Genomic DNA, 17,439 nt, shown 5'->3' with positions numbered 1-17,439 from the left:
TTCCCTCTGCACAGCCACTTTGCAAGTAGTATTTTTGTGCCTGAGTTTGCTCATGCAAGGATAATCTAAGACTTTGTACTGAAATATCAAATTAAAACTGTCAGGATTTCAAATCTGATTTTATCTTGTGGATGATGAATTGTTTAGGATCTTTTGGTATAAAGACTTTGTGCAGTTCTGAGTGTTTGCATTGGACACTAATTCTAACTGATGGCTAAAACAGCTCAGCTTTAAATGATGAAACCCGAAGTGAGTCTTCTGACATTCCCAACTTTTGACATTTCATACTGACTGTCTTGCTGACACCTCAGTCCAGAATGTCAAAGTACTTATTGATTCGCATTGTTCCTGCTTCTCTTTCTCCCCCTCCCTAGCAAAAAAATAAAAATATGTATATCAGAAACAGACCTTTATCCACCCCGTGTTTGAATTTGAATGTAGCAAACTTCTTTTTCAGCTTTCCCAATTAAGAGAAAATAGTAATCTCTGGGATTAAATATTTAGCTAGTCTAAAAGTCTTGGGGCTTTTACCCCTGAAGAAGGGGACACTCTTACTTTGCTGTGCTATAATAGTTGTAGGGAACCTTGCTCTCTCCCTCCTCCCCATCTACCTCTCCTCTTCCTCTCTGTGCGTGAGAGAGAATGAGAGTTGGATGTTGCATTCCTCACACATGGTGGCACTCAAACACCAAACCTTTAAAACTGTTTTGGGGAATGTTCCTTGGCATTGCATATTTGTCCCAGTAGCTGTTTGATCCCTTAAGCACAAGCCTTACTGGATTGCGTTTTTTAAAAAGGTCAACCTGAAACAGAAGTCAATAACTAAGGCAGGCAAAAACACTTTAAGACTCATCACAGAATGAATGCACATAGTTTGGAACTGCAATCCTGTGTACATGCCATCCCACTGGACTTAATTATAAATATGAATGCATAGGATCGGGCAGTACATAAAAGTGATCAGGTCAGACCTTAGCCATAGGATTTTGTTTTTAATCTTAGCTCACCCATCTGGATCTTGCCAAGAGTACAAGATCAGTATGTGGGTGGCAGTTGAGTTTACCAGTGATCTGTTTTATTTCCTTAACAGTGCCCAGAGCTCCAGAGATAGTCCTAGCAGATTGTATTGTGGCTGACAACTCTGTAACGATTTCATGGCAAATGACAGAAGAAGACAACAAAATTGATCACTATATACTAGAATACAGGAAAACCAACTTTGATGGGCTTCCTCGAATAAAGGACGAGAGGTGCTGGGAATCTGTGGACTACATTAAGGGCACTGAATATACATTATCGGGTAATTTTATTTTTCTGTTCCCTCCAAGTTGACTTGAGTTGTAACATGAGCTTCATACTTTTTCATGGGAATCTTTTAATGTCAGCTCCATCTAATGTGAAGCCCGCATTTGCAAATGTTTTGCACTCCCAGCATGATAAATGGAGATCTGATCCCATTCACTTTCCTCGACTTCAGCTAATATTGATATAGTACTTAAATTTGTCTGTAGCTTGGGAGAAGCAGCACTTTAAAACAGTATACATATACCTTTCCTCCTTTATAGTGCTATTTTGTGTGTGTTCATTTTAATGGTAGTGGATGTCTGAAGACCTTCTTTTTTTCAGGTCTGAGGTTTGACTCAAAATACATGAACTTCCGTGTCAGAGCTTGCAACAAGGCCGTGGCTGGGGATTATTCTGATCCAGTGACTTTAGAGACGAAAGGTAAAACTGGATAGCTAAGAACTAGGACCATATAGTGGCTTGAATATAGGAAATGCATGCTCAAATGCCATCTTGGCTATAAAATGTACAGTGTTGTTTTAGAGCAGCAGCTGTGTACCTTAATGTACCTCCAGTCCTTAGGCCCAAAAGCCGGTTTAAGTGAATTGGAAGAAAGGATTGAAGCAGAGGACTATAGTATTTGCACTGTCTAAAGGGCTGCTATTTAAAATTGTTGACATGGTACCAGGAGAAACATTAACCTGAGGGCACATACGCCTTCTAAACAAATTCTAGCATAGGGAGATGGCACTGATTAGAGATGGAAGGGCTAAATAGTGCCACTCCCACTTGATAAACAGTGCAGATTTTTCATCCTAAACCCCTTCACTAACTAACTCTGCTGTGATACGCAGTTGACAAAAATTTACCAATTTTAAGCCATCAATTTAAAGCCATGCAACCGTTTAACCACTTTGATAGCAATTGTGAGGCGGATTTGTTTGTGGCCCTGCAGCAATAATTTTTTTTAGCTTTCTTGGTGTGATACTTGAGCCAAAACAGTAGTAAGATTTTGTTAGCTTTCCTGGGCTGCAAGTTAGTCAGCTGCTAGGGAGGTATCAGTGGCTTTCTTGCCATCTTACGAAGTCTCAGTGCTGCAGACTGGAATATGTTGCCAAAGCAGATTCACACTGTTAGCTCACTTACTTGAGGACGGGTAAAACAACATGGCTTTTTGCTGATGTGCCTGATTCTTTCTCAGACTTTTATCCTGCTATGGCCTCATATTGGTGCATTTGATATAACAGTGAAGAGCATGGTACCTTTTCTTCCTATCCCATGATAGAGATTGGGATCATTTTCTGTCATAAGCGTTGAAACCTTATGTTCTGCTGATTCTTAAAATGCCTTTCACCCTGTGAGTGACATAAACACATATATCACCAGTTCCACCTGAGTGGCATAATATGGCTGCATAAATATTATCAGAAGTGTTGCAAACAGCTTCCCAGCATATTGAATCATGCTCAGGATATTTCTTCAGAAAAGTCAAGAAGCTGCAGATTGTTTGCCCACAGATCGGATATTGCTCATTTATTTTAATGTTTATATTTTTTAAAAATAGCAGGACAATTCATTGAAATGCAGAAGCACTGCCAGTGTAGTCCAGTAGATGAGAAGTGTTCTTAATGATGTCATTGAGTGGCTTGCAAAGTGCACCACTAGTATAAGGTTCAGTTCTCCCAACCAGCTTCGGGATTTATTTTCAATTTATGACAACTTGTACAAGCCTGGGTTGCATGTGAGTGTGCTAAAGATGTCATCAGCAGAGGGCTAGTGCACAGATCAGTCAGATCAATTTACTTATGCCGTATGAAATTACCAGTTGTGTCTCTGTACTTGCACATTGGTGAAAGAAAAATTCTAGAAAGCTTTTAGTGGTAAATTGCTACTGTAGTGTATTAAAAAGCATTCTTAATTTTTAAGTCAGAGGACATCTTTGAAGCACTGGATTATAATCCTAGCAAGGCAAAAACAGAGTGCAAGGCAACAATCTCCATAACAATCTCCATATTTAAAAAGAACTTGGCTTGTCGGCAAATGAGCTTGCAGATGTATATTTGTAATGGGTTGTATCACCAAATGTTGCACTTCTAAAATTAGAACTATTGCCATACATTTTAGGGAGTTGCATTGCTCAGCTTCACATCTACTATCTTTGGGCATTAGGAAAACTTTCCATGTCTGCTATATAACAGCTGGAACTATTCAAGCCTTTTCAACGTATGCCACTCTTAGAGCTGTACCTTATTCCCATTTTGGTGATAGGTGAGCATTTCTAGTTGACCTTCAAAACACCATGCGTTTACAGTGCTCTTAGTGAGCATTTGCCTGGTAGAATCATCAAGTTCGGCATTGCTTAAACATACTGTTGACCTTTCACAGAGGAATTTCAATTCTTGTATTCTGTGAAATACTAAAGAACCGTGTCTAATGCATTCTAATTGAATAGAGTCTGTTTAGTGTGACACATATTGTTTAGCTTCCAAAAATGAAGGCAAACACAGCAACATAGCCTCAATTATTCTGCTTAGTTCGCAGTAACAAAGATTAAATTTACCCCACAACAAATTCCAGCGAGGAGCAGTGACTCAGTCTGACTGCTTTGTTGTATTAAAAACTCTCTGGAAGAGTTACTACCTACCTCATCGTCATTTTCTGAGTGTCAGTAAAAGCTAGAAAGCTTATTGAATATATCTCTTGGGTAAAACGTAGCTATTTCTGTTATATTCTCTCAATATATGCCTGTTACACATTTGGCTTCACCCATGAAAGATTTGATGCTAATACATTTTTTTTATAACCTGTATGTATCTTCTAATGCTCTGCCAAGCAAATTACCGTGCTTGCTTACAGTGGCATCTCTTAGTTGGCTTTGAAAATAACTTGTTGTATTCTGCCTTTAGTCATAAGAACTTTTGGAAACCTATTACTTGAAGAATGCTGTGGGATGTCAAGCTTGCAAGCCTCCCTTTTAGACAAGCCATGCCCATTTGCCCAGTACCTGGTGTCCATATATGATATCAGATGTGGAGCTAAGCTGAAAGGGTTTTTGCAGGGGCTGCTGATCAGCATTGCTTTGTGGGCTGTGTCTCTACCTACTCAGTTTGATTTCAAGCCTTGCAAACAAAAGCAGGTCACCTGGCATTGTGATGTCAGGTGATTGACAGATGGACCCTTGGACAGTGGGAGAGAGAATGATCTGGTCCCCTGGCTGGACCCAGCTCCCCCGTCCCTGCTGTGCAGCTCTGCTGGCAAACTGACAGCCTTGACACTTAACACAAAGAATTGCCCTACATACGGATTTTTCCCCCTCCACAGATTAAAATTGAGAACTATAACAGGCTCTGCCTTTCAGAAAAAGATGCACACCCTGGCACTGTAAATTAAGGGCCAAACTGCACAGGACATTAGTTAGCATTTTCAAAAACCATGCTCATACTTTGGAGACAAAGCAGCCAAGGGCCCCTAATCTAGAACATGCTCCAGTGCTGCTTTACTGCAGAAAACACCACTTTCCAGACTGTTTGCACCCAAGGTGCTGTTTGTAGTGCATATCAGGGTGTTTTTTTTGGGGGGGAGGCGGGTTCAGAGCAGAGTGGGAGGGAGCAATATTAATCCATGCAATCCAGATCAAAAGCAAGCAGCAGTTAGCTGAGTTGGTTAGAGTGTGGTGCTGTTCATGCCAAGGTTATGGGTTCAATTCCCATACAGGCCACGTGCATTGCAGGGGGTTACACTAGAGAACCCTTGGGAGTCCCTTCAGCTCTACAATTCTGTGGTTCTATGATGCAATATTCTGAATTGGGCACTATGGCTGATTTTTCTCTAAAATAAAAGTAGGCAGGTGGAGTAAGCATTTAAAAAACAATAATTAGAAGTATAGCATCAGAAGTAGACTTGTCTTAGGTAGGGAACCTGGGCAGCCTATCTAAATATGTTAACTTCTTCATTCTTTGCATTCAGAAAAGGTGTGACAAACCTTTTGATCTGCATCTTTTCTCTGGGCAGCTCTTATATTTAACCTGGATGGTTCATCGTCTCATCTTAACTTGAAAGTTGAAGATTCCTATGTGGAGTGGGATTCTACAGGAGGCAAAAGCCAAGAAAACAAAATTAAGGGAAAAGAGAACAAAGGCAGGTAAGGGAAACTGAGCAGCTCCTCCGATCAAATCAAGTTAACTTGTAGATGTCATATTTAAAGGCTGTTTCAGCAAATATAAATTTGGTCTATCAGGTAGGAAGTCTTCCTGTGCAAAAGAGATTATTCATATTGCTATAAACTTAATGAATCTATTCACACTAAACTTAATGTATTTGGCAGTATAGCATACTTGCTGGTAAAGTTTTGAGGCATCTATTGAAGAGAATAACCTTGAAACCTGTGTTGGAAATGGGGAATTTCTTTTTCTGGAAAAATTGACAGTGTTGCAAGGTAGCTCTGGTTTTGTTTTTCCCCTAACATGGGTACATTACTAAAAACAATTCCCCCTGCTGAAAAATAATACTAGCAGTCATATTCTTCTTAGGGTTAAGTATTTAGCCCTTATGTGATTCAGTCGTATGACCTATGCACAAATCATGAGCTCTCTAGAAGCATCTTTTTCTATGTAAATTAGAAAAATGAAATTTATCAAATGATTATTTTTTTTTACAAAAAATCATTTGATATATTTCTAGCAAGTTAGAAAGTCTGGCCTGTAAAAACAAAATCTGTTGGGGAGCTTTTCTGAGATGATTGTGTTGGTCTAAAGAATAATTTCTGTTGTCCAAATAGATTATTTAACTTCTACACCACTTAATATATTAAAAACCTATATTAAGTGCAGTACAAAAAAAGGAGCAGCGACAGCCAATTAAACAAAATATTACAAAATCGCAGTTACATATGAAAAGGTTACATTAGTACAAAGTTACTAACATATATGAATCAATATCAATTCATTTTCCTTCTGGCACATCCTCACTCTCATCCTGTGTCCCATTCAGCTGCTCTCTCCCCACCCAGCTGAGTTGAGTTTCCCAGAGGGTCCTGAGGATGGGGAAAGGCTCCGTCTCCACTCACGGCTCTTTCTTCACTCTCTGTCCTCTCCTCCTCCAAGGTGGATTTAAATGTTGGGGGTTTGTTGGCATACCGTAAGCTTCCACAATTGCCACATACCAAAATACAGTGGTACCTTGGTTTCTCAAACTTAATCTGTTCCGGGAGTCCGTTTGACTCCCAAAACAATTCGAAAACCAAGGCATGGCTTCCAATTGGCTGCAGGAGCTTCCTGCACTCAAGCGGAAGCCACGTCGGAAGTTCAGTTTCTGGAAAATGTTCGCAAACTGGTGTTCAGGAGCTGATTTGTTCGACAACTAGGCTGTTTGAGAACCAAGGTACCACTGTATTGCCGGTTCATAGGTGACAGGGATGTGCTCTCCTATACTATAGGAATAGGATTGTCTGGGAGCAAGTAGATGTATTGTTGTCAAGTGAGCTATTGCCGACTCCAAATACCCAGGCCACTTTTTTACTTCCCAGGAAGTATTTTCCGTAAGAGGGAGGAGGAGACTCCAGGCCTTGGAAACTTTATACTCCCGTAGTCTCAGTAATAGGAACGTATTTCATGTCACCCCCACCCCAGCTGTGAACAGGGAGCTGGTAACACATTAAGTTCAAGAGGTAAAAAGGCTATAAAACTCAAACAGGGTTTAATAGATTCCAAACCTATTTTATGCAGACTTCTTAAACCATTTTGGTTACATTTCAATTTGTAAGCAAGTGGGTGTTTTCTGTTTGTAAGTCTGTGAACAGCATACAGTTATTAATAGTTATCAGAACAGTTTTGAAGTGGTTTTAAATACTAATATTTTTTTTAAAAAAATAAGTCTGTGTGTAGCCACGAAGTAGCTTTTTAATTACTTATTTTTGTCTGACAGTTGCCAGATTACCCTTCTGAAGAACAATACAAGGTGACAGTGTGCCTCTTCATAGCCATAGGGTTCAGCTTTTTACTCTCCAATATTTTCCTTTCAATTCTTGCTCTCTAGAGTTAGCATGAATCAATCCAGCAGCCTTTACCAGTAGACAAGCCACTGTTTGTTGTTTAGATCCTTCTTTCCCCCACTTATTTGTCATCTTTTGTATTTACCGTTCAAACTGCCTTTCTGTAAAATCACCAAGCCTGTATATAAGTTTTGATAATTTCCAGAAATGAGAACCGCTAACACTAAAATTAGGCAGCGTAAAATGCACCAGTTGCCAACAAGCTAATGCCTCTTGGTATTTTATGGTACACACTGGGCTGTGTCCCCAGTTGTAATGGGACCATAGGCCTAGTCTGTCACTTTGTAGTAATAAATGGGGATGTTTGATTCTTCCAGTACTAAACCAACATAACTGCATCCTTTAAATACAGAAATCCTTCACAATCTTTAAAGGCAGATTCTGGTTTTTTTCTCTCAGTCTTACGTTCTCTGCATTAAGTAATTTTATTTCAAGAAGGAGCGTTGAGTTTTTGCACTTATTGGTCCTGGCCTCTGCAAGTAGTAGCCAATCAAGTGAGGAGGATCATTTTGCAGCATGATGCTTTGTTTTTGTAGCATTACTGGAGAAGGGGACAAGGCTATTTGGTCTCCGTGTATCACCTGCAGTATAGATTTCAGCCCTTGTGTATTCTTCCCTCTGGAGATGCAGGCACTTGAGTTAGGCATACAGAATTAGAAGTCAGACTGGGTTTCCAGGCCAAACAAGTATTTTGGCATTTTGCAACTACAATGTGTGTTTTTCTTTTGAGAATGCACGTTGTCCAAAGAACTTTCTATTCTTTGATGTTACATGAACAGATAAAACACCATAGAAATTGCATTAGTTAGTTCCACAGTGGCTTATCAAAACAAAACCAGCATGCATGTTGGCATTGCAACAGTACAATTAAACGCAGAGAATTCGGCTTGTATTGAATCATGTCTTCAAATGTACCAAATATAAAATATTTTAAATTCAATTGTGTACCTGTAAAGGCTGCTAATATTAAGGACATCTTCCTGGTGAAGGGAACTTGGAGCACTTACCTGAAAAATAGCATGTCAGCATTTTGGTAGATCTGGTGGAAGTGGGAAGTTATTCTGAGTTTGTGCCTTCCTTGTATCAATTGCAGCATCTCTTGAACAAACATGCTATTTTTCTACATAACCTGGCAGCGAACCTAACGTGTTGCTTTTATGATAGAAAGCAGAAAGTAGTAGGCTTCCTAGTAACAATGTACTTGGAGTAGGGTCAAACACTGTGGTGTGTCCCCTTCCTCTCCCCCCCCCAAATATATGCTTTTAATTTCTTGGCTTTGCTGTCTTTTCATGCTTTCACTTATTTCTTTTTTTCTTTTGGTAAGTAACTATCCTTTAATACGTTTCGTTTGTTCAAAGGCCTTTTCAGTGTTGCGTTTAAATGTCTTAAGAATTCACAATAGAACTTCATTCTGAAAACAGTAAATGCTATATCTGCTATATTCATGCCACTTCAACATTCATGCCACCAGAGGTGTGGGGAAAATGGCTAATGTATTGGGACTGGGTTTCTATCTTATTTTAAAATAACTCATTTCTAATTGGATCAACGGGACACTTCCCCCCCCCCCCCGAATTACACTTCAAGTTCACTCATTCCTATCCTGCACATATCCCTCCTAGTCTTCAGTAATAGTAACTTTTCTGTTGTCTTAGCATGTTTTTTTCTTCTTCTACTGGTAGCCTCTTCTGTGCATGGCTATTTGTATAGATACAGAGACATTCAGCATGGCTACCGGAACAGACCCCTCTAACAGCATGTGAGCCATCCGTGACCATAAATGCTTCTGTGAAACAGTCTAAAACTGTTTTTAAAAAATACTAACTTGCCTTTGCTTGTATGCTGTTGTAGTCATGGTTGCATACTGCAGCTCAGAACAAACTCATTTCTTGTCATCTTACAGAAGTGGAACTCCTTCCCCAAAGCGATCATCTGTTAGCTCACGTTCACCTTTGATAAGGGGCAGCAGAGATAGATTTACTGGGGAATCGTACACAGTGTTGGGTAAGGTTTTTAAAGAAATAATACTTATAAATTATTATTATTATTAAATTAGTTTTTATTAATTTTTTGTGATACAAAAAACACACACACAAGGAAAAGTAGATATAGCACCTCCACTTTCAATTCATAAAATCCTTTTCAGTTTGTTTACATTTGGTGTGAGACACTATTTCCATAGACATTGGGAGAAAAGAGGAAGAGGGTTGAGGAGGATAAAGGTCTTTTCATTCTATTGTATAGTGCAGAGTTTTTGGGGCAGCATCTCGTGGGTAGGTCCTTTATTTATATAATTATTTGAGGGTTTTTATTGTCATGTTGAGATATGGGAGGGCCCAAAGTTTGCTTGCTTGCGTTTGGTTGGTTGCAGTATGGTTTGTTTGGGGGGGGCACAGGATTGTTGTGTCCAGATTAGCCATATTAATTTGTATGTGGGGGGTAGGTTATTGTCTTGTTGTGCTGTATATGTGGTAAAGGGAAGCCACACCGGGGCGAAGGTGTCCTCTTTTGCTTGTCCCCATGCTAGTTAATTTTTCTGGTAAGGCAGTTTCCCATACTTTTTGGTACCAGTGGTGTATGTTCACTCCTGATAGGTCCTTCCAGGGTCTGGTTATGATATTTCTAGCAACTGAGAGTAAGTGACTTATGAGTTCCTTGTCTTGTGCATTGTGGGAAAGGTTTTTTCGGGGGGGGGGGGGAGGATAAGCTTTCTTAGTTTTTATCATTATGATCTGCACTGGAGTTGGAAACCTTTGGTCCTCTCCCCATGTTGTTGAACTACAGCTCTTGCCAACTCTTATCAAGCACAGCTGGGGATATTGAGAGTTATAGTTCTGCAACATCTGGAGAGCCAAAGGTTCCCTTTGCCCGATTTCTACAACACTAAAAAGATTGGGGATTTTCACTGGCTAATGAAATCTCTACTCAATCAGTTATGGGTCTTATCCTTGAACAATTTGTGTTTTCTCTTGAGCTCTAGGCAGCACAAGTTTGCTTGGAAGTGTTCATTGTTCCTTCTCTGTTTCATTACAGGAGATACTACTATTGAGAATGGGCAACACTACTGGGAAGTGAAAGCCCAGAAGGATTGCAAATCCTATAGTGTGGGAGTAGCGTATAAAAATTTGGGGAAATTTGACCAGCTAGGGAAGACTAATACAAGCTGGTGTGTGCATGTGAACAACTGGCTCCAGACTACATTTGCAGCCAAACACAACAACAAAGCAAAATCGCTAGATGTCCTGGTTCCAGACAGGATAGGAGTCTATTGCGACTTTGATGGAGGTAACTTGGGAGTCCTCAGAACTATGCATGAGAGAGCTGAAATAAGTGTTACTCCTTTACCTTCTGAAAACATGTATTAAGGAAAAGACAAATGTTACACATAAGCTGAACTCTTTTAGAAGTATTAACATGCTTTTCTCTCCTCAGGTCAGCTCTCTTTCTATAACGCAAGCTCAAAGCAGTTGTTGTACACCTTCAAAACAAAATTCACCCAGCCGCTACTACCCGGTTTCATGGTCAGTACCTACCTAATTTAACTCATTCCATCATTTCTGCTTCAAAGGGCTATTTTTCTACAGTTACTTTTAGGAATAATTTCATAATGTGGAAAAGACTCGCATTGAATGCCACAGATGCTTTTGGGTTATTGATGTGTCACTGTCTGACCTCTAAACATGTTTATATGCTTATTAAACTTGGTTGCTCAAGGAAAAACTGGCAGCCACTTTGATGACTAGCTCCAGGGCTCTGTATATGCCCGAAGAAGAGAAACCTCTAATGGGGAAATGCAGGTTTCTAACCTGTGACCCTTCAAATGTTCCTGGACTGTAATTCCCATTATCCCTGACCTTTGCCTGTGCTGTCTGGGGCTGATGGGAGTTGGAGTCCAGCAGTATTTGGAGGAGGACAAAGATGTGCAGATCCCTGAAAATCTCTAGCTTACACTTTTTAAAAAAGCAATGTATTATAACTCTAGCCCTCGTAGCTGCAAAACAATGTGCATAACTTACACAAAATTGCCTGGGAGCAGAATTTTGTTTTTGTTCTGAATATACATCACAGACCTTCTCCTGTTTAGATGAGCCTACCCAGATGCTTAGAAAGTTGAAGTAATTTTAATCTGTTTTAGTATTTTAACATTTGTATGTTTTTAAAGTAGGGTTGTGAATTTTTCTGCCTTAAAACGAACTTGAATGGGAGCTAGAGTGTAATATAGAACACTGTTGAAACTAGACTTCCCACCCCACCTTGTGTTAGAAACGTAAGAAAATGCTAAACTGTCAGCCTCCTCTCTATATAGATAGCGAGAATTTCCTCACCTGAGTTTTATTTTTATATTTACAGTAGATTTTAAAAGTAGAAAAGGTGACACCTTTTAAGCAGTTCAGAGCAACTGTTTCAAAATATAACTCTGGCTAAACTGGATTTGAGCCTCTTAATTTTTCAAAAAGTGACAACACTGTTAATCATTGTCATTCTCACTGTTCCCCTGGTCAGCTCTTTGGTGAAAAAGGGACAGTTATAGAGAAGATAGGGGTTTCAACATACTCGAGGGACAGACAGAAAAATGCTGTGATGTACAGTGATTGCCATGATTTTAATTGACTTTGAGCAAGAAGAGAGCACTGATGACCCCTCATCTTTTATATATCGGTTTTCTAGGTTTGGTGTGGTGGTCTCACCTTGACAACAGGACTGCAGGTGCCAAGTGCCGTGAAAACACTGCAGAAGAGCGAAAATGGATTAAGCGGTTCAGCCAGCAGCCTAACCAATGTTGCCCAATGATATTTTCACTTCATGTTAACTGCTTTTTCTTTGCAGGTGTTACTCAAAGAGCTTTTGAGCAATGCTTTAATGTGTTCCTGCTACTTCTGAGGCCTAAGCACCACTAGTGGGGCTGAACCAAAACGTTAGCAGGAGTGTACTGTGAATCTGCAGTGTAATAGGAAAATAGACTGATCTTTTTTAAAAAAGAGAATTGGGTATTTGAGGTTGTAGCTATCTACTACTGTTAGACTAAGTTTGACTACTTGTCTTACGGATTCTTGACAGATAACTTCAGTATAACACGCAACAAAGGCAAGTATGATCTTGGTCTAAAAGGCCTTCCTTGCTTTTCTTCTCTCTAGGTTTCTAACACTCACTCCTTGACCCCGGAAAAGGAGATGAGCTGGAGGGTAATACACAGAAGCTTTAAAAATGAGAGCCATCTAAAAAAGCCAGTCTAACTTTCCATAACTCAGTGTAATGAAAAGGTGGTGGTGTGTGGTACAAATACTTAGGTTTTGATCACTGTCCTTTGATTCAAGGTAGTTTTTACGCAGTTGGGCACCATGAATAACATTGCCGAGAACTACACAGTCATCTCAAGTCGTGTATTTTAAACTGGTATTTGGACAGTGTCCATTAACCATGAAAAATGCTTTGAGGAATGGAAGAGATTGTAGTATTTCTGACCAGTCAGCTTAAGGAGCTTTTCGAAGTGCTTCCATTTTCCTCTGTTAAATCACCTGAGCTCAGTAATGAGGCAGTTTAAGTCCCATTTTTTGTATTGTCAGCCAGTTTCAGTGTGTACTTCACATGGTACACTTTTTTGAGGTTAAGTGTATGCTCAGAATTAAGTCATGTTTCGCCAGCCATTCTTATCTGTAAGCTAATGGCTTGTTGCCACATCTTTAGTTTCTAGGCTGTGCCCTGAAAACTGCTCCAGAGGCTCAAAATAATATACTGTACCTAGTCAACTGCTAGATGCATCAGACACCTTAGTTTTGTAACATGGTTAATGTTCGGAATGATGTTATCTTCAAACCTCTAAAGCACTTTTCCTGTAGATTTTGAAAGTGGATTGTACATTCCAGTTTTAAAGGCTCCATAAGTTCTGAGTTTCCTCCATGATGTTGGAAGCATATATTAAGAATGTAGATGGCATGTTCAGATTTTATGGTAACTTCCAACCTTTGAACATTTTGAGTGTGGTTCCCTATTAATTTCTCCATCATAGAACCTGATACTAGGGTTTTGGGGGTATTGGGTTTTTTTACATTCTGTGATCTACTGGTCTCACTCGAGAAATTTCACAGAATAGTAAGAAGCAAACTTTTTAATAAAGTGCATCTGAGCATTTTTCACTTGTGAGAAATGAATACCTGCAGTTGTCTCTGAAGTGTTAAGAATTGAGTTTGAATGTTCAACTTTCCCAACTGAACCATGTAAATTGCTTCCTCAGAATCGCTGAATGGCTACGCTAATCCAATCTGTTTACTCCATTGTCCCTCTTGCAAAAGAGTAGCAAATCACAGTAAAACGTCTCATGTTCTAAGAACTCCTTAAATACCATGTTCTACCTAGTCTTACCATGTTTTCTAACAATCAAGGAACCCAGTATTTATCCCATTGTAATGATGTGTTTGTTCTGTAAGACCCTTCATGTAGTTCTGCTTCGTATACCTTTGTATTTGCAGCACTTAAGTTCACATTTTAATTCTTTGCATATTTGATTTGTGAAATAAAGATGTTTTGATAACTGGCTTGTTATGCCCAATGCAGATAACATGCCAACTACTTCTAGGAAGAAAATATAATGTGGTAAATACCTTTATGATGCTTTGACCAGTATAAATGGGCTTCTAACTAGTCAGAATCAAGCTGCTATACTCTCGGAATTACATATTTTGGAGCAAGGCCTTTGTTCTATGTACAGTTAATAGAGGCACTTAACTGTCTTAAAATGGTTGCATCTGCTGACTGTCAAGTGTGATCCAGACTCTGAATCGACTGAATACTTCACAGTTGCAAGTTCTACTGAATTATGCAGGCATCTCTGTGAATTCTCCACAACTCAGTGGATCTGCAATATTTATTCCAGATGCAGTACTAGTGTTTAGAGGTTTGACATGTATTGGGAAACATACATTTGGAGTGGTGGGTTATCCTTCTCGGAGGAACATTACTGCTAGTGGAACAATCTGAGGCATAGGTGCTTCTGTTGGCTGCCCAGCTGGGTAGTTCCATATCAGTTTAAGGAATTAGAGTATGGTGACACGAGGAAATGCCTTAAGCACTTTAGATATTGTTTATGAAACTTGAACTAACAACATTGATAGGTTTGCATTCTGTGGCAAGCATGCAGAAATTGGTGCAATTGAGCAAAGCAAATTACTCAGTTTGATGGTTTTGAGCAAAACAATTATTTGATTGTGTTTACTCTTCAGGTAGATATGCTAGATTGGTTACAAACAAGGCATAGTGTGTATATAATTTGTTTGCTTACTCATTGTAAAATTTGAAGTATTTTTGTATTTGTAGCTAATGAAAGGTGGTTTTTTTGTATATTTACAGCAAGAAGAAAATGTGTATTGTTAATTTAGTTCACAGAAATTATGGAATTGTCTACTGTGACATAATCATGTAACACAACTTGACTCCCTTTTGTATAATAAAGTAGCAAATGTAATTCACAATTGGGTTTAAATCCAAAACTATGTGAATCTGCTTAGAGGTTTTTGAAGAGCAGCTGAAAGCCCAAGTCACAAAACCGTATTATGAATGGTATTTTAAGGGTGTAAGAGTGGAATGGTTATACAGTGACTACAATACAGTCTTAATAATTCAGTTTAAGTTTGAGGGCTATGTAATGAACATAATACATTCTCCTTTTATTAAAGGAAGCAGAAATACTCCTATATATTGTTCTCTCCCTTGTCTCTTAGGACAGATTCCTTTCTGTGATGTAGGAACAGTTTTGAGGCAAACTAATTCGGCAAATGTTGGCATTTTAATTATGCAAGTGAGAACTTTTTGTGGTATATCAACTGACTTTGTTACTATGCGGTTGGCAGACTTGGTTGACTCTATATTTTCTGGTCGTTACTTTTGTCCTTGGAATTAAACTGAAGTGTTCTGGAAGCCTACTGACTTGAAAGGGAAACTTAAGCCGCGTTTTCCTCCCTTAGTACTGTACAAATCAGCGGCTTCTCTCTGCAAGTGGGATGCTCGTTTTCACCACCGGTAAAACACCTCTGCATGTGCCTTTTCAAAATGGCTCTTATCATTACTCTCCTAGTGTAAGGTATTGAGATAAGAAAGCATATTGATATTCTGCTGTCACACTGAACTTCCTAAATGGGGAAATTGTGCACTGACCTCAGGTACCCAGTGCTTTGCTCTTCATCCTTGTCAAGTACCCTCGGACAACAACCCTACCTACCACAACACTGTACAACTGGGGTGCCTTAGAGCCCATGGAGTGTTTTAATTTGCTGTGTCTTTAAGTCAAACACATCTTGCAGGGGTTTTGTATTAATAAACTTTTGAAAACTCGTATACATCTTTTGTCGTGCTTTTTCTGAGGATAGTATGCTATAGAGAAGTGGCTTTCTTTGGGTATGGAAGATCTTTGCCTGAACATTGCTGGGGAAACAAGGGCCTCTGGAGGTTCTTGCCTTGGGAGGGGAGAAGCAGCAGTAACAGCTTTTCCTAAACAAACAAGTCGTTCTCATATATTTATATCTGTATGTATTAGAAGTTACAATAAAATATGTTTATGTAAACTGCTTTGGGAGGCCTGCCTGAAAAACAATATAAATGCTGTAACTCTTGGGCGGTTTTAGCAGACGTATAAAGCAAACTTAGATAACAGGGAGGCTAGTAATATTTAGTCAAATTATTCCTTCACCTTTTAATTCTTTCACTAGAGAGGGCAACTATCTGAAAATAGAGTGACACTTGCTGTCTTTAATGTATGTGAGTTATTGATCTGGCACTTAATATATATAATGCTATTGGTAGTAGCATAGGTAACAGTGAAGGGGAAACAACCGAAACATTGTTGGGCTAATAGTAATTGCCAATGAGGCTGCTGTGTTCATATTCAATCTTTTCAGACATAGGGCTTAACTGTTTTAAAGATATGTATTGGGGAACCATATATTTGTATGGTGGTAGTGCTGGATCAGCCTTCCAGTAGCTCTCAGATGAGAAAAATCAATTTAGTTCCAAGCGGGTTGTTGTTGTTTTACCACACTTATGGCACAGCTTGTCAATAATGAAGTGTAGATTAGACACTTCCATTTTTTAGCCTAGGATGAAGCTGTCCTGCTTGACCTGAATTTAGAACAGCTGCTAGGATTGCATGGTGGTGTGGGTTTTGTTTTTGCAAATAGTTGTTACAAATAGCATTTCCAGTCCTTGCGCTGCAACCTCACCTGATAAATTTAAACTCTGCCTATTGAAATAAAGCAGGCTCCTTTGCTGTGCTCCTTTTGATGCCTCCGGAAATTTTTTGTCCAGATAAGCCTACCTTAGAAACTTTTAAGTAATTTTAATCTGTTTCAGTATTTTATCTCTTGCAATGCTTTTAAAGTAGGGCTGTGGTGGTGTCTCCTCCTCGCCCCCCCATGTTTTTTCATCTTTTAGTAAACCACTTTGAGGTGAGTTTGTTTTTAAGTCAAGCAGTATCAAAATCGTATGAAATGACAAAATAATGACTCAGAAGGTGGTGAAAAAAACCTTGAAGGTTTTTTTTTTTTTTGGTTTTTTTTAAGCAGAGGTTGGATGGCCACCTGCCAGGGATGCTTTTTAGTCGATTCCTGCATTGCAGGGGGTTGAAATAGAACTTCCGGGTCCCTTCCAACTGGACCAACTCATACCATTCTAGGGCCAGAATGAATGAATGAATGAACTGAGGTGTAGCTGCCTCAGTGTGTGTCTCCCCATTTTCAAACTGGTGCCTTCCATCGTGTTAAAGAAGCTGCAGGACACCGCACAGCACGTGCAAAAATAAAACACACATGCCTCCTGAGTGTAAGTTTGCAGGATGGGTGTCCCCCCCCTCTTAACTTTACCATTATTATTATTATTAAACTATATTAGCAATTTATTTTTAGTGTATCCATTTGTCGAACACCTATGAAAAGTAACCAAAAGGTCGGCCTGATGTCTGCCTCCATCTACGTCGAGAGGCAACGCAGTGCACCTCCAGGAGGGGAAGTCAAACCGAAGGGACCTTCCCTCCCCTTCTGCTCCCAGCAGCCTCAGACACGTTGGGAGCTGCGGCTTGTTGGGAACAGCTGGGGACGCAGCATCTTCCACGCACGCGCACA

General features: G+C 39.5%; 2 protein-coding genes across 4 annotated transcripts in view; both read left to right on the top strand.

Moving 5' to 3' along the window:
• The window catches only part of FSD1L (fibronectin type III and SPRY domain containing 1 like), a 33,627-nt gene extending 17,966 nt beyond the window's left edge, over window positions 1–15,661 (top strand). Inside the window, exons 7-14 of one of the 3 annotated variants that reach the window (XM_083481509.1) lie at window positions 1,091–1,300; window positions 1,627–1,725; window positions 5,296–5,425; window positions 7,207–7,239; window positions 9,237–9,337; window positions 10,367–10,618; window positions 10,766–10,854; window positions 12,002–15,661. In XM_083481509.1, coding sequence (XP_083337635.1) covers window positions 1,091–1,300; window positions 1,627–1,725; window positions 5,296–5,425; window positions 7,207–7,239; window positions 9,237–9,337; window positions 10,367–10,618; window positions 10,766–10,854; window positions 12,002–12,124 — 1,037 coding nt within the window. In that variant the 3' untranslated portion in view covers window positions 12,125–15,661. The remainder of the gene's footprint in view (window positions 1–1,090; window positions 1,301–1,626; window positions 1,726–5,295; window positions 5,426–7,206; window positions 7,240–9,236; window positions 9,338–10,366; window positions 10,619–10,765; window positions 10,855–12,001) is intronic. The other 2 variants (XM_083481511.1, XM_083481510.1) reach the window with 2 other exon arrangements.
• Window positions 1–17,439, top strand: part of LOC310696250 (uncharacterized protein) — a 960,839-nt gene that overhangs the window by 775,672 nt on the left and 167,728 nt on the right. The window lies entirely within an intron of this gene.

The sequence above is a fragment of the Podarcis liolepis genome, assembly GCF_965112155.1.
Source record: "Podarcis liolepis genome assembly, chromosome: 17".
Lineage (NCBI taxonomy): Eukaryota > Metazoa > Chordata > Lepidosauria > Squamata > Lacertidae > Podarcis > Podarcis liolepis.
The sequence above is the reverse complement of the archived record's forward strand: the minus strand, read 5'-3'. Positions and strand labels throughout refer to the sequence as shown.